Consider the following 19,061-nt stretch of genomic DNA (forward strand, 5'->3'; position numbering starts at 1 on the left):
ATTTAAAAGTGCAAGGTCAGGACTATACGGCGGATGCATTACCACCTACAAGTCAAGCTCTCTTAAATTTTGTGGCTAAAGCTGTGTGAGGTATAGCGTTATCAAGATGAAAAACCACACGCCTTCTGTTGATTAATTCTGGCCGCCCTTCTCTCAACTTTTTGCTTGCTCTGCTGCGAACAACTGATGAGCAGTTGTTCGCAGTAGAGTTCAGAATCGACGCCTCCTGCCTGATGGTAAGAGCTCATAATCTAATGTCCTTCCAATCCCACCACACACACAGCATCACCTTAACCCGGGTTTCGCCACAGTCTGTAAAGCCTGACCGGCCTTTAACCACAACCCTTTTGTCGTATGTGATCCACTTTTCACCACCAGTTATCAGCCTCTTCAAAAATGGTTCGGTTTTATTAAGTCGTAATGAATTCACTCATCTTGACGGTACGAAAAACAATTGAAAATCACACATTTACCTTATTTGCAATTATTTTCTTTAAAATCTAAACTTATAATGATACCAAAACCAGCCAGGTACAAATAGTATAGCCAAAGAGATTTATAAGTTCATATATATACTATAATGCGAAAAGTCTCTCTCCAACCTAATATATTAGTCATAGTGTTAAATTTACCTTTCCTATAGGTATTGTATCATGTAACAAATAAAATATTTCATATAGAAACATTCAATTCAACGTATTGAACAGCGCTTATCATTTTTGTGTTCGAACCTAATTCTCTGTTTCGTTAATATTTTTTCTGCTTAGCAAAAATTTAATGGTATTCTTATTGTACTATCCTGTATATAACTTAAATTGTCATAAATTATAGATAAAAGAGTACAAGACATATGCCGTAGATTTAGTACTATGTATGGAGGGCAATACTTTAATAAATAAATTTTAAAAAATCAAATGAGTGAATAAATTTTATGGCATGGTAACGCACTTGCACTTTATATTATTTAAAAGTTTTGAAAATACACTATTGGATTGAAATATTGTTATCATAATGTCATGTTTGCCTCATTGGACAACAAGTGCTTGTCTCACATTAAAAATTGTGTTTGTTTTTACCAATGTATCAGTGTGCCGAACGTTGGCAAATTTTATCAATGGAAAAAAAAATACAATTATGTACGTATATTGAATGTATTACTAATAACTAATAGTATTACTATTAATACAATATACGTAATTTGAGCAAATATGGCTACGGGATGACGGGACGTTTCGACATGCGTTAAAATCTTTAGGCAAAGAAATCTTTTACAATATAAATTACATAATTATAAAATCAGTTTTTTTACCAGAAGTATAATGATAAAATATCACTTAAAATGTTTATATACATTATAATTACACAATGATGAATGTATTCCTTTCCTTATGTAAATATTTGAAAATATATTTTGTATTACATCTCTGGCCATATTATCACTTTTTTGTTGTATGCATGATAGTAAGAATACAAAATTATAGAAATATCACCATAATTATAATTTAAGTTTAAATAAATATTTAGGAACCTTTATAAAATCATAAGTAACACACAACCTGCGCAAGTAAAAACATAGCTAAAAAAAGGTATGACCAAAACACTAATTAAAAATTAATAAACGCAAGTTGCCGTTAAAATCAAATTATTAACGCACTTCGAAACGTCATGCATTGTCTGTGACTCATATAAGCTGAGCTATGTTATTGAGATATTGTTCTTTATTGCGTAGGTAATAAAGTGCTTAATAACAACATATATAAGTTTTAATTAATTGGCCGTGTTCAGGTAAAGTAACGTCACTGAAACATGCATATCGCCATGGAACGGTATTGCGCGCGCAACTCTTGACACATTCGTACATTTTCCCACGTTTTTTAATTTTTAAAATTCGATTGTGATCTGTGCTTCTGTGATTGTGTAGTGAAATGAGGATCGCTTGTTTATGGTACGTAATATTATTAATAACTTTTAATTATTCCGTATTTAGTGGGCGTCGTGTTTCAAGGATATGTTATAACACAATGTGATATAATTGGCTATTTGTCATGCTTGTTGAGTGAAACCGAATCGTATTACAAAACATTTTCGCAGATTTGCAACAATCCGCTGTACTACGTTCGAACTGTATACTCAAAACACATTTCTACTTCGTAACCTTGACTTTTCTTGATGTGTACAAATTTTAACAATTAGTAAAACGAAAAAAACATTCAACCAAAATTTGCGGGTACCTTCATAAGCGTAATACACTCAATCTTTGCCTTTGAATGAATTAACATTGATATATAAGGAAATACTGCGGACGTTTCAGTATTTGTGTATCCAAAATTATTGTTGCCCTGGTAATCAAACCCAGGATAGTTTAGGACAGAATTTAACGATTATTCTTTATAAGTAAATAAAGTAGAATTTTAATTACAAATTTAAATTATTTCCTCAATATAATATATCATATATTGCATTCGTTGTCACAATTATATAAGAAATAATACATTGCGTCATATTATTTACAATACATATGTTTCAAGTTATTTTCATTATTTGCGCTGTCAAGTTTTAATGAAATGAAATAAAAAACGATAAATACGAATAATAAATGAATAAAAATAACTGATGGAGTAGTAGAATCAGAGGGTTCACAGTTTCAAGGCTGAATGATTTTCTCAAAGCTGGGGCAGACTGACCACGATGATTAAGGGCTTGAAGTAGTCTTCGCCCCTTCCAAGACTTAAATAAATATGATATAGCAATATTAAAAATTTATTAATTGTATATATATATATAAATATATTTTATTTATTAATACTACCGGTGTTAAATGAAAACTGTCACAGGGACCAAACTTTTTATTTAGTTTTAATTCTCATCTTTAATACTATACACACCTATTATATATTTATTATGAAAATTATTTTTTAACTGCAAAATACTACCTATAACAGAAAAAGTAAATAAATTCCAGTCGAACACTATATTATAGTCGAACAATAAATAGTCTACCCAAACATTAAATAGCCTAACGCTAAACAACATAACTTCTAAATTAAAAAACTACTTTTATATGCATTTGTCGCTCCTAAACAAGACTGCTATGCTTACATTAATACAAACCACAGCGGTTTTCTAATGTAACATACTATGATATATTATATTATTTTGTAAAATAAATATAAACAAAAACATCTGGCTAAGGCTAAGTCGAGTAAAAAAGCGGCACAACCATACTATCCTTTTCTCGAAACAGTTCAGGCTATTTTGGACCCGTTGTGGATAAAATTATTAGCTGGAATTTTAAAGTAATCTAAACAATCTTACTTAATATAACACGTGTGAGGTGTGTTGCCATGCAATGGCTAAGATAATGTAGTATTTCGACTGAAGTATTTCTGAACCAATTCGACTTAGGGTCCTTCAAGAAAAGAGCGTACCAATTCTTAAAAGGCCGGTAACGCACTCGCAAGCCCTCTGGCATTGAGAGTGTCCATGGGCGGCGGTATCACTATGGTAGAAGAACTGCGTTGCGAGACTCGGTGTTTTTACAAGTTAATTATGTTTTTAATTGCCTAAAATTTTTCACGTGTGTTGTATATCAGAGCTAGCTGTGTCAAAGATCAGATTATTGATAGTAATTAATAAAGGTTACATTTCCATTTTTTTTTACATTAATTTTTTATACACTTCAGCTATACGCTGAAACAGTTGATAACCCGAAGTCTATTCGTCGTAAGATATAACCATTGAACCTTTAATATGAGTAACCACTTTCAGTTTGAAACAAATGTCAAATATTGAAATTTAAGTTACATATGGAAGCATTCATATGAAAAAATAATAATAAATAATTGAGCTACAGCGTGAAACTCACATCCCTGAGGCCGTAGGTTCCATCTCCGGCTGTGCACCAATGGACTTTGTATTAAAACTCCCTTGAACGCTGAAGGACCTATCGTAAGGGAACAGGCCTTAGATAATTCGAAAACCGCTGGTCGGTTTTGGGTATTTATCATCTTGAAATATTTATAAAAGTTCAGCGTAGGTTTGGTTTTGGTGGGAAACATAAATGATACGTAAATAAAAATACTTTAATTGAATTTTCTAATAAAAACTGTTCCTAGCTTGGAAATTTTTTTATGTCTCTTGTTACTTGTTTTTGATATATTAATAGATTCCTTCAGAAATTTGTGTTTCTTTGCTGTAGAATGAGCATCTCTTTGTTCTGTTTTAATTTTCTATTTTCGTGTCCTTTTCATTGTTTAAGTACGATTTAATTGCTTTACTTTGATGATACATATTTGTCTAAGGTATGTAGTTTTGCACTTTTTGCGCTCAACTTATCTAATTTACTTTTTTGGAACAGTGGTTGTCGGAAAGAGATTAGCCACTTGCTTCCTTTTTTCTTTTATTATTTTAATTCTACTGTATTTCTGCATTATTGCAAGGAAGTGTTGACAAATATTTTTTTACGTGTTTATTATTTAAACTAAGGTATTTTATTCGAACTTTAACATAATTAAATTTTCATTAGATTTAAAAATTGACACAAGGACTTTTTGCTGAAATAATCATAACATTCTTCTTATTTAATTCCAAGACTTCTTAAATTACACTATGAATTTTTATTACTATTACTATTAACCAATTATTTTTCTATTTTTGCGTTTGAGGCGCAAACTAACTATTATGGTCTGTGGCAGATTGACCAGCGCTGTGGAACACAGCATAATGCTGAGCCACTCCCAGTTACAACCACAACACACATAAAACACACTTAAAATGTACCTTATTCCTTATATTTCCTTTTTTATCTATTTTGTGTGTTTCTGTGTGCGTTAGTAAATAATGGTATGTGTATGTTTTACTGAAACTTCAAACGTAATACAATAATTAAGTTAGTACATAGAAAGCCTATATAGGAAGTGATTAATAAAACAGATACAGTTTTGAGATCAAAATCCATACAAATTACCACATAATATTATTATCATAATATCTATAGTGGCATGTACAATCTGCGCTTACACATCACTGCGATGGTCCTGAAACGCGCCGAGGAACTTATTCCGGCTGCTAAAGAAGATATCATCGATGAAGGAATGATATCTGGTGACAGATGTCTTCTTCTAATGCAGCCACTGCTTTGCAGCTTAAAACCCAACTTCCAAGCCTTAGGGAGCTATGATTTCGTTTTTCTACCTCATATCAGCCGGTTCTTATAACACATTCTTTACATGCCTATTCATAATGAAACTATAGCAAATACGTTAAACGTGTTAATAAAAATGAATCACTGTTATCTCGTATTAATGTAAACAATAATTTACATTTACTCATTCTTGTAACCATCTTTTTACTATGATCTAATATCCTAATCATGCACTTCCTTGCTGTTAAACTTAAAATAATAATAATAGCTTTAATTTCCAAAATTTAATTACGATATATAACCTCATTGATTTTAAATTGAAAAAAAAATTAACTTCTAACATTAGGTAAAACAAACTGTATAACGGCGGCTACTATATTTATTTATTAAGGAAACAAAACAGATATATCTGTATACAATAAAGAAACAAACAATATATTGAAACTTTTTGTGGATATATTCCACAAAAAGTTTCACTGAAATAAGATACAATGCAAATCAAAACTACAACAACAAGTACTAATATAAATCAGGAGCAACCATACTAGTAGCTATAACAAAGAAGAAAGATACCAGGCTTAGGGCATTAATAGTTCTAACTTATTCTTAAATGAAGCAGTAGAGGAGTGCGAAAAAGGGTCGTTATTAGTGTACAACGAACAAGGACCTTGCGCTCATCCTTTAATGGTTTTAATTAATGAAATTAAGAAAAAGGTAGGTAGACTGTGTCGGATTTACAATAAAACTGTGATGAATCTCGTTGGAAATTTTCAGTAACTATAATTTGTGTTTTTTCTTTATTCCTACAAAATTGTCCTACAATATTGGCGGATGCTTGGACTTAATATGCGAATCAATACTAAGAGTCCCCTCGTGAGCAGTGCTGCGATGTTGCTCGCTTCTCGATTGTGAGGAAGTTGCATGGATCTTTTTAGCGTATACGTATATGTAAACATACAATATTTTCCTTCATCGAGCGATTATTAAATGCGACCAAATTTTGTCATTATAATATGTATGACAGATGTTTTTAAGCTATTATATAGATATTATCGCGGGCTTTGAGTGCGGCGACCAAATCAAGAAATTCCGTAGCGAAAATAAAACCTAACACAATATGACGTAATATAGGTGCGGCCAATACGCGTTAGAGTGAGACAAACTATGAATAGGCGTGTTAGTTTGAGTCTGTTAGTGTTGTCGATTGAATTAATATCGAAGAAAAAATTACTGCATAACCAAAAAAAAATAAAAAAAAAATAATAATTGCATAAGGTGACAAAAACAGCTAATAGCTAATATCTTTACCTCGGCAGTCCCCTGGCACCACACATTTTTTTTATTTAATTTAAAAATACATATACGTTCCAAAAGTCTGTATGAAGGCAATACTTTTTGTCTTTGGTAGTACGAAAGTGCATAACTGTTACGAGTTTTATCGCGACCCGCATACGAGCGATTCGCTAAGGAGCAGGTGTGCGATAATAATACAAACACATACCACTACCTATATATTACATGGTAATTTAAATGCTATTCATTAGTGATAACAATCGACCGGTTTTCTTAACATTAGATGCTAATTAATGTTATACTGAACTATAAAACAATTTATTTAATACATATTGCAAGGAAACGTCAACTGATAAAGGACTTTGTCTTTACTACTGACACTACTGGTATGGTATGTTGAGCTTAAGAACTTACCTCCTTTCACTATGGCTCTTATAAAAAAATATTTATACCGTAAAGCATTATTTCATAGTGTTGTTAATGATTTCCTCAGTAAGTTTAGAAGACTATAGATTAAATACATAATACGATATGATAAAAATTTAATAAACTTAACTTTACTACTTAAACAGATTTTTTTTATTTACACATAATTTATTTTTTATTTATGTAATATCTATTTAAGCTTGCAACATACGCATACGTATAAAGCAGATTAAGCATATGATGTGTTGAACTTTAATAAATAAATATAAAGTATTTAATCTTACTTTCTAGAATAAAAGATGTCGCTTTCACGCAGTCGACAGCAGTTCCTAGCATATGAAACACACGGTGATCCAGAAATCCACTATGAGAGAAAGGGCGGAATCTTTATATCCACCTGCATATGTATCGGCTTCATCATCTGTGCTGCCTTGATCGCCGCTCTAGTTGGAATTATCGTCTATTACATCACTTACTATACGGTAATTTAAATTTAGAATTTTTACTAGACGTCATAAGGGTGTATTTTTATCAACTGATGTGCTAATTAGCATCCCTACAATTAAAGAGTCCAAAAATATAGAAGTCTACTTACATGAGATATCCTCGATGTCCATTACAATTAGGTACCACAAATATATCTCGCAATCCGGCAGTTGAGCTTTTGATTTCAAGTGAATAAATTCTAATTTATGATGTATTAGAAGTAGAAGAAGATGATATATATTTAGAAGCATTTTTCATATATTTTTTATTATTTTAGACACGATGTTTCTGAATTTTCTTGTTTTCTTCATAAATTATTATAACTTCGGAATTACTTTTCTTTCGTAACAATTATGTCGTGCTTTTAATGGTCTTATAATTTTTTTTACTGTAGATATCAAAGTTGTGATAACCTATAGATAAAGCCTAATAATTATATGAATGAACAAATTTTATCACTGAATTACGTAAGCGAATTTGCGTTCAGATTTCGCCCTTTGCTCTAATGATAATAATATTCCTACTTAGGTTAAATTCTTATGTTATTCTGTTGTAATTGTGATTTTGATTTTGGGACGACTTGTGAAGAGTGTAGTGACGAAAAAGATTTACATAATTAATTTTAAATATATATTTATATAACACGTTAATTACTTTTCGATATAATATACCCAGTTAGTTTCAAAATCCATAGATTTTTAATATTTTCTGGTTGATCCAGGGCATACTTACTTAGTGTCAAGTGTCAAATGACACTATGTTTTGACGAATAATATGGAAATTCAAATGAACAATCGCAGTTGTTCATGTTTGTAGTTAATATAATGGAATAGATTTAGTGAATTATATAAAAAAATAAAAATGTGTTAACATTTGCAAATTACAATGTATAACTAATACCAAAGAATTAAATACTCTTGTTATAATATATTTTGGTCGTAAACAAAGTATTTATATAAACTTAAGCGGTTATTAACATGTTATTATATCCTTTAAAAACACTATTTGTATATTTTGCTTTACATTTTATAGTGAGATGTGAGACTATCAATGTAAGTAATGATGAACGTTGCACAGCATAACGTAAAAAAAATAAAAACCACCATTTTTCTATTGTTATATATACCAGTGATTTAAATGATAAAAGAGCTAATATTAATTAATTAAAATAAATCTCTTATAATTTTGAGAATTATTTAATAAATTTCTGTAACATTTTCCTTTTTCAGTGTTATTCTCTTTATGTGATGTTTCATTGTGAATTATAAATTTATATTAATTGTCCTATGGGGAAAAATAAAATTTTGTATAGATGTTTCCTTCCTTAACTCACCAAAAAGTTAGAGAACAATGTTTCCTTGAATACATAGCCAATTACAGTGTAAGATGCTTTATGCTGTTTGTATCTAAATTTATTATAGGAAATTATACTTGCCTACAAAAATATATTATTCTTATTCTTAGTGTAAATATAAAATTCACACTTAACTTTTACAGGTCGCGCAAAAGTTAGATGACTTCTGGAATGAAGCAGAGCCTTTCGGTCAATCAACTTCACTGGCACCAGACTTAAGACTTCCCTCAACAGTTGTGCCAAGCTTCTACAGACTAAAAATAAGAGCTGATTTAAATCAGTCACTTTTCACTGGAAATTCATACATCACAATACATGCCAAGCAAAAAGTAAAAGAAATAATATTACACTCAAAAGGCTTAATAATTAAAAATGCAACCTTAACTGAACAAATTTATGAAGAAGTAGATACATTAAAATCAGACAGGACAAAACGTGATGCAGAAAATGCAACTGAAAGTATTACAACTGAGGGTGCAACTGATTCAAACATTGAGAATTCAACTGAAGCTATTACTACAACTACAGAACCCGAGCCTGTCACAATACCAACACTGCAAACTCAAGTAACTCATAGTCATGTGCGGAATATACAAATTCTATCCATTAGGGCCAGTTCTGGTGATAGATTAATATTGACATTAGAAACAATGTTGAACCCAAATGTAGATTATACTCTGCAGCTCTCATTTGAAGGTAGAATTAGTAATTCGTTAACTGGCTTCTATAAGAGCAGTTACAAAGATGCCAATAATGATATAAGGTTTGTTTTTCTTCAGCATCTATATCTGTCTATGAAAATTTATTTCTTAGATCACTAGCCATAGATAATATATAAATAATGTTGATAGCAGGTTATGTTGACTCTTTTAAGCAAAGAATTAAGTAGACTCAGGTAATTAACTGACCTAAACCTGGAATGTAATGTAATTTGAAAAACTATTTATTATTCTTATTTGTGTAGTGTTTTTATTACATAAACATTATTGTATTTCTAGTAAATTAAAAATAACTATTATATTGACCATTTTAGAGAGCTAGCAGCAACTCAATTTGAACCTACTTCAGCCCGTGCAGCCTTCCCCTGCTTTGACGAGCCTGCATTTAAAGCCAAGTTTGAAATCAGCATTGCACATCCACAGAATATATCGGTTCTCTCTAACATGAAGGTTGCTATGCAGGAGCCTATGTAAGTGTTTTTCCATTCTATAATTGATTTACTGTGATTAATTGATTGTGTGTACTAAATTCATATCAAAATGGCTACTTGACAGCAATCTTTTGTGTAATGTGTATAATTTTTTTTAATTTAAAATAATATTATTGCACTCACACATAGTTTATCAGTGAATAAAAATTGTTATTTAAATAAATAAAAAAAGATATAAGTAATTAATTTATTTCTATATATATTTTTATGATATTTACGATTAAGTTTTTATAGAAGAGCTGGAAACCTTGACACATATTTTTTTACGTAAAGAGAAAGTAAAGTTCCCTACACATTATCATGAATTTGAGATGGTAACTACTTTCGCAGACCAAAAAGTTTTTATTCAAATGCAACTGGCCACTACAAATAAAAATAAATTTGCATTCGTCAATCGAAATTTCGGTTTTATTTTTCTCTCAGGTGTGGTAGTACTGCGATTCCAAACCCGGATGTGTTATTTAGTTGGAAATTAGAATCAAGCAATCAAGATTTATAATTATGTATGTAAATGTCTTTGCAGCTTCGTTAGTAATTCTGAGTGTCATTAGATATTGATTCCCGATATTCGAAAATTGTATGATATTTCTTGGAAAAAATGGTCAACGGTTGACAGTTAATCTTTTTAAAACTTTCAGATCAGACGACCCCGGTTGGCAATGGACGCACTTCGAACGATCAGTCAACATGTCTACATACTTAGTTGCTTATGTACTATCAGATTTTAGCTATGTAGAAACAAATTACACCGGAAAAGACAACAAACTTAAACCAATAAGGGTTTGGACGCAACCAGGGCTGATACACAAAGCTAATTACGCGTTGACAATAACACCGAAATTGCTGGCGTTCTATGAAGAGGTGTTTGGGGTGCCTTATGCCTTGGACAAGTTGGATCTGATCGCGATACCGGATTTTTCCAGTGGAGCTATGGAGAACTGGGGTTTGATTACATTCAGGTAACCATTTTTTTATTTGAAAAAAGAGGCATCATATTTCTGTCTCGTATTTTGGACGTACGCACTAAAAAGCATGACTCATTGTCCCGTTACGCTCATTGTACAGTTACGATCAGTGTACGCTTGCGCCGCGTCTATCTCGCTTCCACTCGATTGGCCTATGCGCCCGAGAATTCACTCCTTTGGATCAGTACAAAATAGTGATCATTAAATAAAAACTATTCAATTTTATTCATAAAAGTATGCAATAATTTCATCAATGTTTTGTAATGACGTTGTCACATAGAACTATCGTCGTAAACGGACTTAAAGATAAGCATTCTTTCTAGTATACTAGGCAAGGAGGCAATCAGCCATCTGTGCCTGACACATGTCGAATTATGTTTTTTTTTTTCACCGTACTAGCGAGTCGTCCTTCAAGGCGAATTCGTATGACATGCCGCGCCCAAAATGCTCTTCAATTAAAAAAAATATATTAAATTGGGTAACACTCGTTATAGAGAGACAACCCTCTTATTTGACGAAAAGGAAGGTATGCCGGGGGAGAAACGGGGAGTGGCCATTGATGTCTCACACGAGCTGGCTCATCAGTGGTTCGGGAATCTCGTCACCATGAAGTGGTGGACTGATCTGTGGTTGAACGAGGGATTTGCTACCTATGTCGAGTATGTGGGCGTTAATCATGTAAGACGAGAATATTTTTTCTATTTTTACAAATAAACAGGGATTGTACTATCGTAGAAAATGTAAATCCAGAAGTTATAAATGTTAAGTTATACCGCCGCCAATGGACACTTAATGCCAGTGGGCTTGTTGGCATTAAATACATAACATACACAATATCGCTACTGTGACCTTACTCTGCGAACATATAAACATTTCAATAGAGTCGGAGACAGTATTCAGTAAGCAACGTCTTTTTTAACGAGAATCTGTGCAACAGACTGGTTTTGGCCCTTGTTATCCCAAACAATCTTTGTCTTCGTCGCACATAAAATATGGTCTATCCAATATATATATATATTATATAAAGAAATGTTCGCTTCTATTATGTCCATTTTCAGATTGAACCGGATTGGGAAATGCTCCTATCATTTACTAGAGATAAAATGAGCCTACTCCGAACGGATTCGCTGAAAAACACGTCCCCCGTATCAAGACAAGTTATTGACGCGTCAGAAATATCGCAGAAGTTCGACGAAATATCGTACGCGAAGGGGGCGAATCTCATACGAATGCTGAACCATACGATATCGCAAGAGTTGTTCTTGAAGGGATTGGCCATTTATTTGGAGAAATGGTAAGTAATTAAACCATTAATGTTCACATAGGTCTCAAATTTGTGGGAATTTAAATGTTTGATATACGAAAGGTAAATTTAATGAACTTACCTTAAGAAGTTTTGTGACGTTTTCTTTAAGTGCATGAAGGTAATTTTTTTACGAATGAAACGTCACGAAGATGTGCAGCGTTTTTGTCGTAGAAAAGGGAGAGAGCGATTGAGAGAGTGAGAGAAGGCGAACGTAGCATGAAGTAAGCCATGTAGCGAGAGTAGGGAGCAAGCAAGTGGGAAATTGATCGCGAAAAAATACACGCTTTAAAAGTATTGGTTGATATAAATGTTTAGTAGAATTTCCATCTATAGTTTTAATTTATATTTAGAAAACAAGAGTGTTCAATTTATTCCCTTACCACAGTAGTGTATATATCCGGGATACTTCTTACCACTTAAGACTAACATGCGAACATGCGATAATTAGAATGTAGGTAACTTGTGATCGTTAAGTAATTTAATCTAGTTTCCTTATTTAAATTTCTGCACCATTTCTGATATATTTCTAATAAATCTTAGTGTTAAATGTATATTGAAAATGCATCAGGCAATACCAGAACGCAGAGGAAAACGATCTATGGCAATCGATGTCCGAGGCGACAGTAAACGATACATTTTTAAAGGACGTCTCGCTCGTTAAATTCATGAACTCGTGGACAAGACAAGCCGGATATCCGGTTTTATTCGTTAGACGGGACTATACTAACGGACAAGTTTTGTTTGAACAGGTAAGATTAAACATGTTTGAAGGGCGATTTTATATCTTTTTATTTAAAACAATAGGTAAACAATAAACAGTGCGATCATCGTCTTCACCAATGGAGTTTCTTTCTGTGTGAATTTAACATTCGCTCGAACAGTGAAGGAAAACATCTTGATACCAGTTTACCTTGACTCAAAAAAATCGATGGCTTGTGTCAGGCACAGTGATCACTAACTTGCCTATATATTAGATAGGCCAATGGTCAAGAAACAGTTACAGAAATCTTAGGCCCAAACGTAATAAGATTGTAGCGCCACTGGTTTTAATACATTTAAAGAAATCTCCGAAAATCTTCTATGTATAAATATATATGTAAGATAAGCTTTACCTAGATACCACTCCGACCTTGTCTTGTCTTTCTCCAACCGCAGCAATTTCCGTCATCCATCACCGTGATGGCTGGAGGTTTCACGGTCCGCGTCACGTGACAATACGCCAAATGTCCTAAAAAGGCAGTTATCGCAGCCCATGGACACCCATTTAGTGAGGTTGGCGGCCTCCGGAGGCGGAGGTAGTTTCTCCCAGGGAAGACGCCGGCAGTCGTTATTTTTAGCCAAAAGTTATTTCCTGTTCCACTAATATCTGGTTATCTTATGTGTTAGTAACTATTTTTATAAGTTAGTATGTATCAGGAAACCTCTCTGGTAAAGGCCTCCTCCCAGGCTTGCCATCTTTCACTTTCCCGAACTATTTGCATCCATTCCCAATGGGACCCGCGATTTTTTTGATATCATCATCCAAAGCGTAAGGTCTGCCTCTGTACCATTTGCCTGATGGACCTCTTCATAGTTATTTCGCTATAAATTATATAGGTGAGGTACAAGACGTGATAGTTTTATTTGTTTATTGTACTAGTAACTATATTCAGATGTATTATTATACTAGTAACTATATTCAGTTGTATTATTATACTAGTAACTATATTCACAGCGTCTATTCACGAGTGCAAAGACACCCTACAAATCTATGGAGAAGCAAATTTGGCAGATTCCTATAACTTACGCGTCGTCGTTCACTCCCAGCGAGAAATGGTCCTACGAGCCCAAAGTGTGGCTGAAGGATAAATCTGTGACAACTAAAATACCTTTGAACGATTCGGAGGCTTTGTACGTGAATATCGGAGCTATTGGTATGACCTTTTTTAATTTCTTTCTTCGTTTATTTTCCTGCTTTAGAATTTGTAAGTAATTTTAGAAAAATATTTAAACTTATTTTTATACTTAATACAATCAAAAACGGACTGATTTGGTTTATTATAATCTAGTAAAATTTGTGAAAGATCAGTAAAGTATTTAACGGTAGGAAACAAATAAGTAAGTCCTTGTTCTTTAAAAAAATATAATTATATGTGTGAAACTCACCAAGTCATCTAGTAATTAACATATAAATAATTGATTTTATTTAAAAATGAATTGTTATAAACACATATAAAGTATCAGTGAGTTGGTTAAGTGATTTAACAATGAAACAATTTAAAAGATACCTTCAAAATATAAATAATTAATGAGGGTAGTTCCGAGATTTTATTAAAATGTTTATAGTTAAAAATATATGTATGTAATGATCAGAGACAAACACACAAAATTGATTCCCACAAACTGATGTCCCAATCAGCGTCAATTCAAAAAAATAGCTTAAATGAAAGTTTATGAATTCTAAATATCACTTTAATGACACTAATTTTATAATTTAGGTTACTACAGAGTAAATTACGATCAAAAGAATTGGGAACTTCTAAGCAAAGCTCTAAAAGCTGGCAACATTAATGAACCGATAGCGAAAGCTCAACTAATAGACGACGCCTTCAACTTGGCGAAAGCGAATCTATTGAATTATAGCTACGCGCTGGGTCTAACCAGCTGCGTCATAAATGGGGAAGATTCGAAAATAGTTTGGGACATGTTGTTGGATAATATGGCGTTTTTGAAGTACAACTTGAAGACCACTTCTGGATATATGTATTTCCAAGTATGTTAATTTATTAATTAACAATTTACAATTCGTTGCAGTAATACTGTAAATCTGTAATACAGTAAAATTATAATAATTTAATATAAAACAGGGCAACTGGCGGCCTTCGCGTTCCAGCGATCTTTTTTAGCCACTTACACTCAATTTATTGAAAATTAACCGATTTTGGACATACGTCGCGTAAATACTAAATATCAAATATTTACAGGATTACGTAAGATTACTCATAGAGAAACAATTAAAAACTCTAAACTACGGGCTATCCAAACCCGCGGACGATAACGAGGCTCTGTTAATTGAGAATCTTCTTCTCTGGGAGTGTATGGTGGAGGCGCCTCGTTGTCTCAATTGGGCCCAGAGCGAGTTCCGAAATTGGATGGAACATCCGGAGAATAATAGGTAAGTAGAACTTGTATTGACTAACTCTTAAGTTATGTATTTTGATGTGAAACATCTATAGCCGCACGTAAAACCGATTTCTGGCGTGGCGACGCATGCCGTGGCGACGCATCGCCACGCTATATGATATACAGTCTAGCAGTAGTAAATTTCACATTAAAAATATTTAATGAAAATAATGTTTATTCAACAAATAGTCATCGTTATCTGGGAAAAAATCGTAATATTTTATTTTATGATTATGACATATTTAGTTTCTATCACAATCTGTTCTTTTCTGCATATTACTTTTACAAAATAATGTCGATGTTTCACATCTGCCAGGCGTCCCGTGACAGCTCAAATTTTTTAATAGAACAGTGGGTAAACGGGCAGGAGGCTCATCTGATGTTGCCCATAGACACAAATGCTAGAGAGCTCGCGAGTGCTTTTTGGTTTTAAGAATTTAATGCTCTTTCCTTTAAGGACCCTAACGCCCGAACCCAATAATTAATCAACAATCTGAGATCAGACCGTGACAGTCGATCGATCTCCTATCTGCATCCCAATAACCAAACCATACGAAGACAATTAATTTTTGGCGACGGATAGATTGCAATACAATGCAATACACTCATATTTGATAATCAATATAAATCAAATAAAGTAAATACAACCGGACAAATAATATTAAAATATACTAGATTCCGCGAACAAAAGAAAATTAACACACTTGGAAGACTACATGGAACATTCTCAAACACTCCTTTCAAACTTTTTTTACGTCAATTAGAAAGTTCTGATTGTTGATTCCGGAATTACCAAAAATCTGTACCATGTAATTGCAGCATCCCAAGTTATCTCCGCTCTTTGGTGTACAACATTGCGATACGTCACGGCGGTCGCAAGGAATTCCTGTTCCTCTGGGACGTGTTCCAGAATAGCACCGACCCGGCTGTGAAGACGCTAATCATCACCAATTTACCCAGCACTCGACAGGAGTCACTCATCACCTTGTAAGTCAATTGTCTCTATAATTTAGTACCACTTGGATGGACTCAAATACGATTTCAGAATTATCATACTCATGTACGAAACGTTGTTTTACATATATTTCATACATTGGCCATTTATACAAAATTTTCAAGTCAAGGGCGTAGAGCGGACAAGAAGAACTGGCAAGAAACTCTCCGCCACTCTTTTAAATTTCCAAATTTTGAGTCATACGAATTGTTTGAACTAGGCTTGATGATTGCAGTTCCTTACAATTTCCTTGTAAATCATTTTTTTTTTCGATTAAAAAAGTATTTTTATTTTCTTGTTGTCTGTATAAATGTACATTTAGACCGAATTTTTTAATATTGACGTCCATAAATTTCTATCCTCTAATCTATATAAATCTAATTAATATCCACGCATTTCAGAAGAATCTCGTTAGGGTTTCAATTATTAACCTTTTTTTGAACACCTTTTATATTATTTTGTTTAACAGCCTTCTAGAAAAGAGCTTAACCGAGATTCCTAAGCAATACGCTGCAACGGTATGGGGGGCGGACCCGCCCGAAGGCACTCACCTCACTCAGAGCTTCTTCATACGCAATTTCGATAGAGTATACAATGTGTTCACTGAATTGGACCCGTTTACATTTTCCAATATATTGAACATGGTGTTCGGGTTTATTGCTGACAGTGATGAGTTGGATAAGGTAAGTTATTTTGGATAAGTGCATCATGTAGAAATCAATTTATATAGATTATTTCTTATATATTTATTTATATAGATTGGCCGCACCTATATTACGTTATGGTGTGTTAGGTTTTTATTTTCGTTACGGAACCTCTTGATTCGGTTGCCGCGCTCAAAACTTGCGATAAAATCTATGCAGTAGCTTAAAAACCAACACCTCATTAAGGGCAATATCAATTGTCATCAAAAAGTTTTTACTGTCTAATGTTTTTGTTAAACAGCGCTCTTTACTCTAGTCTATACCAAAAATGCCATCAATTATCCCTGCTATATATTACACATATACATTATATTAATGAATTTCATAGTTAAAAAGATTCGCGATGCAGCACAAAGAGAGGTTGTTGCCGATGTCTCAAACCCTGCAAAAGATCGTAGATACTGCCACACTTAGAATTGACTGGATCCAGACATATTCTAGAGGAATTAATAACTGGTTCGAGAACTTTTTGCAAGGTAAGTTTACGTATTAGTTTAAAAATTACTTGCATTCTGAAAATATTATCTCTCGCTCTACGCATATAGCCATCCTTATCTACTTGTCAAATATAAACATCGAAGTCAGACTGTCTCTATCTATACTTAATAGGAATTTGTGTTTTAATGTTTTTTTTCATGCAACCTCTTTACAAGGCGGTGCGACATTTTGGACAAAGTCGTACTTTGTGCGTCACCAATTTATTTATTTGATTTTTTAAATGTAATAGAAGGCAAACGGGCAGTTGGCTCACCTGATGTTAATTGATACCGTCACCCACGGACACTCACATTGCAAGGAAGTGAGTTGCCGGCCTTTTAAAAATTAGTACGCTCTTTTCTTGAAGGATCCTAAGTCTAATAATATCTTCATTTCAGAATACGCTTCACAAAACGTAACAACGACAGAATCTCCATGGTCGCAGAATATCACAATAAAAATCTCCGATAACACCACTGCCAGCACATAGACAACGTTACTTTCCTTTATGTTTAAAATGGCAACCCACCTTGTATATTCACAATTTTAATCTTAATTTACGAAAAGGACAAATCGTAAGACGATTCTTTTTATTCCTAATCTATGTGTTTTTCTTCTAAAATCAAGCTTTTTCTTATAAAATACATCAAAGGCTGTGTTGTTCTAGACTAAGAATGAATCTTTATAAATCACCTATGCCACAGAGTAAAGAAAAGGTATAGCTAAAATAGGTTTTATATGAATAGGATTGTGTTCAAACTATTCTATTTCATTGTCTTTTCTTTACTCTTATGAACTTAAACGTGTTCACAATAATCGTACACAGTTTAGTCTATTTATTTGTAAATATTACAAGTTCTTCGTATATTTTAGAATTATGATGAAATACATAGTTAAAAAACTTGCAATTTTGTATTATAAAAATAATTCTTTACTTAAAAAATTCTCACGCTAAAAGAAAATTACTAATTGGTAAGGGGTAGTGTGATGGAATTTTTTAACCTCGATTCAAAGCCGTCCTTTAAAGCGTGCTAATAATATAATAAATAGTAACTAGTTGCCTCTCGGTACTTGTTTTTGAGTTGACTGTAAAAGGTTTGAGATTTGGCACTTAGTATCACTTCCATAGCTATGTTGAAAAGATACAAACGAGAGTTTTGTTTGAAAAGTGCTATTAATTTTATTTGAAACACCTCCACAATTTGTTCAAAGTCCCAGTGTTAATGTTATAATTAATTTAAAAAAATACAATTTTAGGTAAATTAATTTTAAGTTATATGCTAAGCTAAAGTGGTAATTATTTGTTGTGAAATTGCGTTAATAAATGATATTGATTTTAATATAGTTTGATTGTGTTACCTATGTATAAAATAGTTCTAAAATTGAAAAGCTGAACTGAAATATTGCCATTCTAAAAAAATCAATAATAGTTACATAAGCGGTAGTTTTTTTTAAATCATCACTTAATGGTGATTCTATAATTAATAGATATTTGTAATATAGCTTAATCATTTATATCACCAAAGATTACTCTAATCTGT

General features: G+C 32.7%; 1 protein-coding gene across 2 annotated transcripts; it reads left to right on the plus strand.

Moving 5' to 3' along the window:
- The first annotated feature begins 1,813 nt into the window (after nucleotides 1-1,813).
- LOC111001416 (aminopeptidase N) lies at nucleotides 1,814-18,860 on the plus strand. Of its 2 annotated transcripts, XM_022271311.2 has the most exons (15): nucleotides 1,814-1,945; nucleotides 7,154-7,344; nucleotides 8,846-9,465; nucleotides 9,736-9,891; nucleotides 10,551-10,871; nucleotides 11,372-11,555; nucleotides 11,936-12,171; nucleotides 12,752-12,932; nucleotides 13,898-14,096; nucleotides 14,661-14,935; nucleotides 15,147-15,337; nucleotides 16,165-16,332; nucleotides 16,809-17,022; nucleotides 17,372-17,519; nucleotides 17,919-18,860. In XM_022271311.2, exons 2-15 carry the CDS (start codon nucleotides 7,162-7,164, stop codon nucleotides 18,008-18,010), a joined length of 3,168 nt encoding a protein of 1,055 aa, XP_022127003.2. In that variant the 5' UTR covers nucleotides 1,814-1,945; nucleotides 7,154-7,161; the 3' UTR covers nucleotides 18,011-18,860. The 2 variants fall into 2 exon arrangements, with proteins under 2 accessions (XP_022127003.2, XP_022127004.2); XM_022271312.2 differs by lacking the exons at nucleotides 1,814-1,945; nucleotides 7,154-7,344 and adding an exon at nucleotides 8,303-8,400.
- The last annotated feature ends 201 nt before the right edge of the window (nucleotides 18,861-19,061 follow it).

Source organism: Pieris rapae, chromosome 7 (assembly GCF_905147795.1).
Source record: "Pieris rapae chromosome 7, ilPieRapa1.1, whole genome shotgun sequence".
NCBI lineage: Eukaryota > Metazoa > Arthropoda > Insecta > Lepidoptera > Pieridae > Pieris > Pieris rapae.

What these genes read in the sequence shown, in the direction of transcription:
- LOC111001416 (XM_022271311.2), top strand. Translation starts at nt 7,162, where the DNA reads ATGTCGCTTTCACGCAGTCGACAGCAGTTCCTAGCATATGAAACACAC. An exon ending in GATGCCAATAATGATATAAG is followed by an intron (nt 9,466 to 9,735) that starts GTTTGTTTTTCT and finishes TGACCATTTTAG; the next exon opens with AGAGCTAGCAGCAACTCAAT. An exon ending in GTTGCTATGCAGGAGCCTAT is followed by an intron (nt 9,892 to 10,550) that starts GTAAGTGTTTTT and finishes TAAAACTTTCAG; the next exon opens with ATCAGACGACCCCGGTTGGC.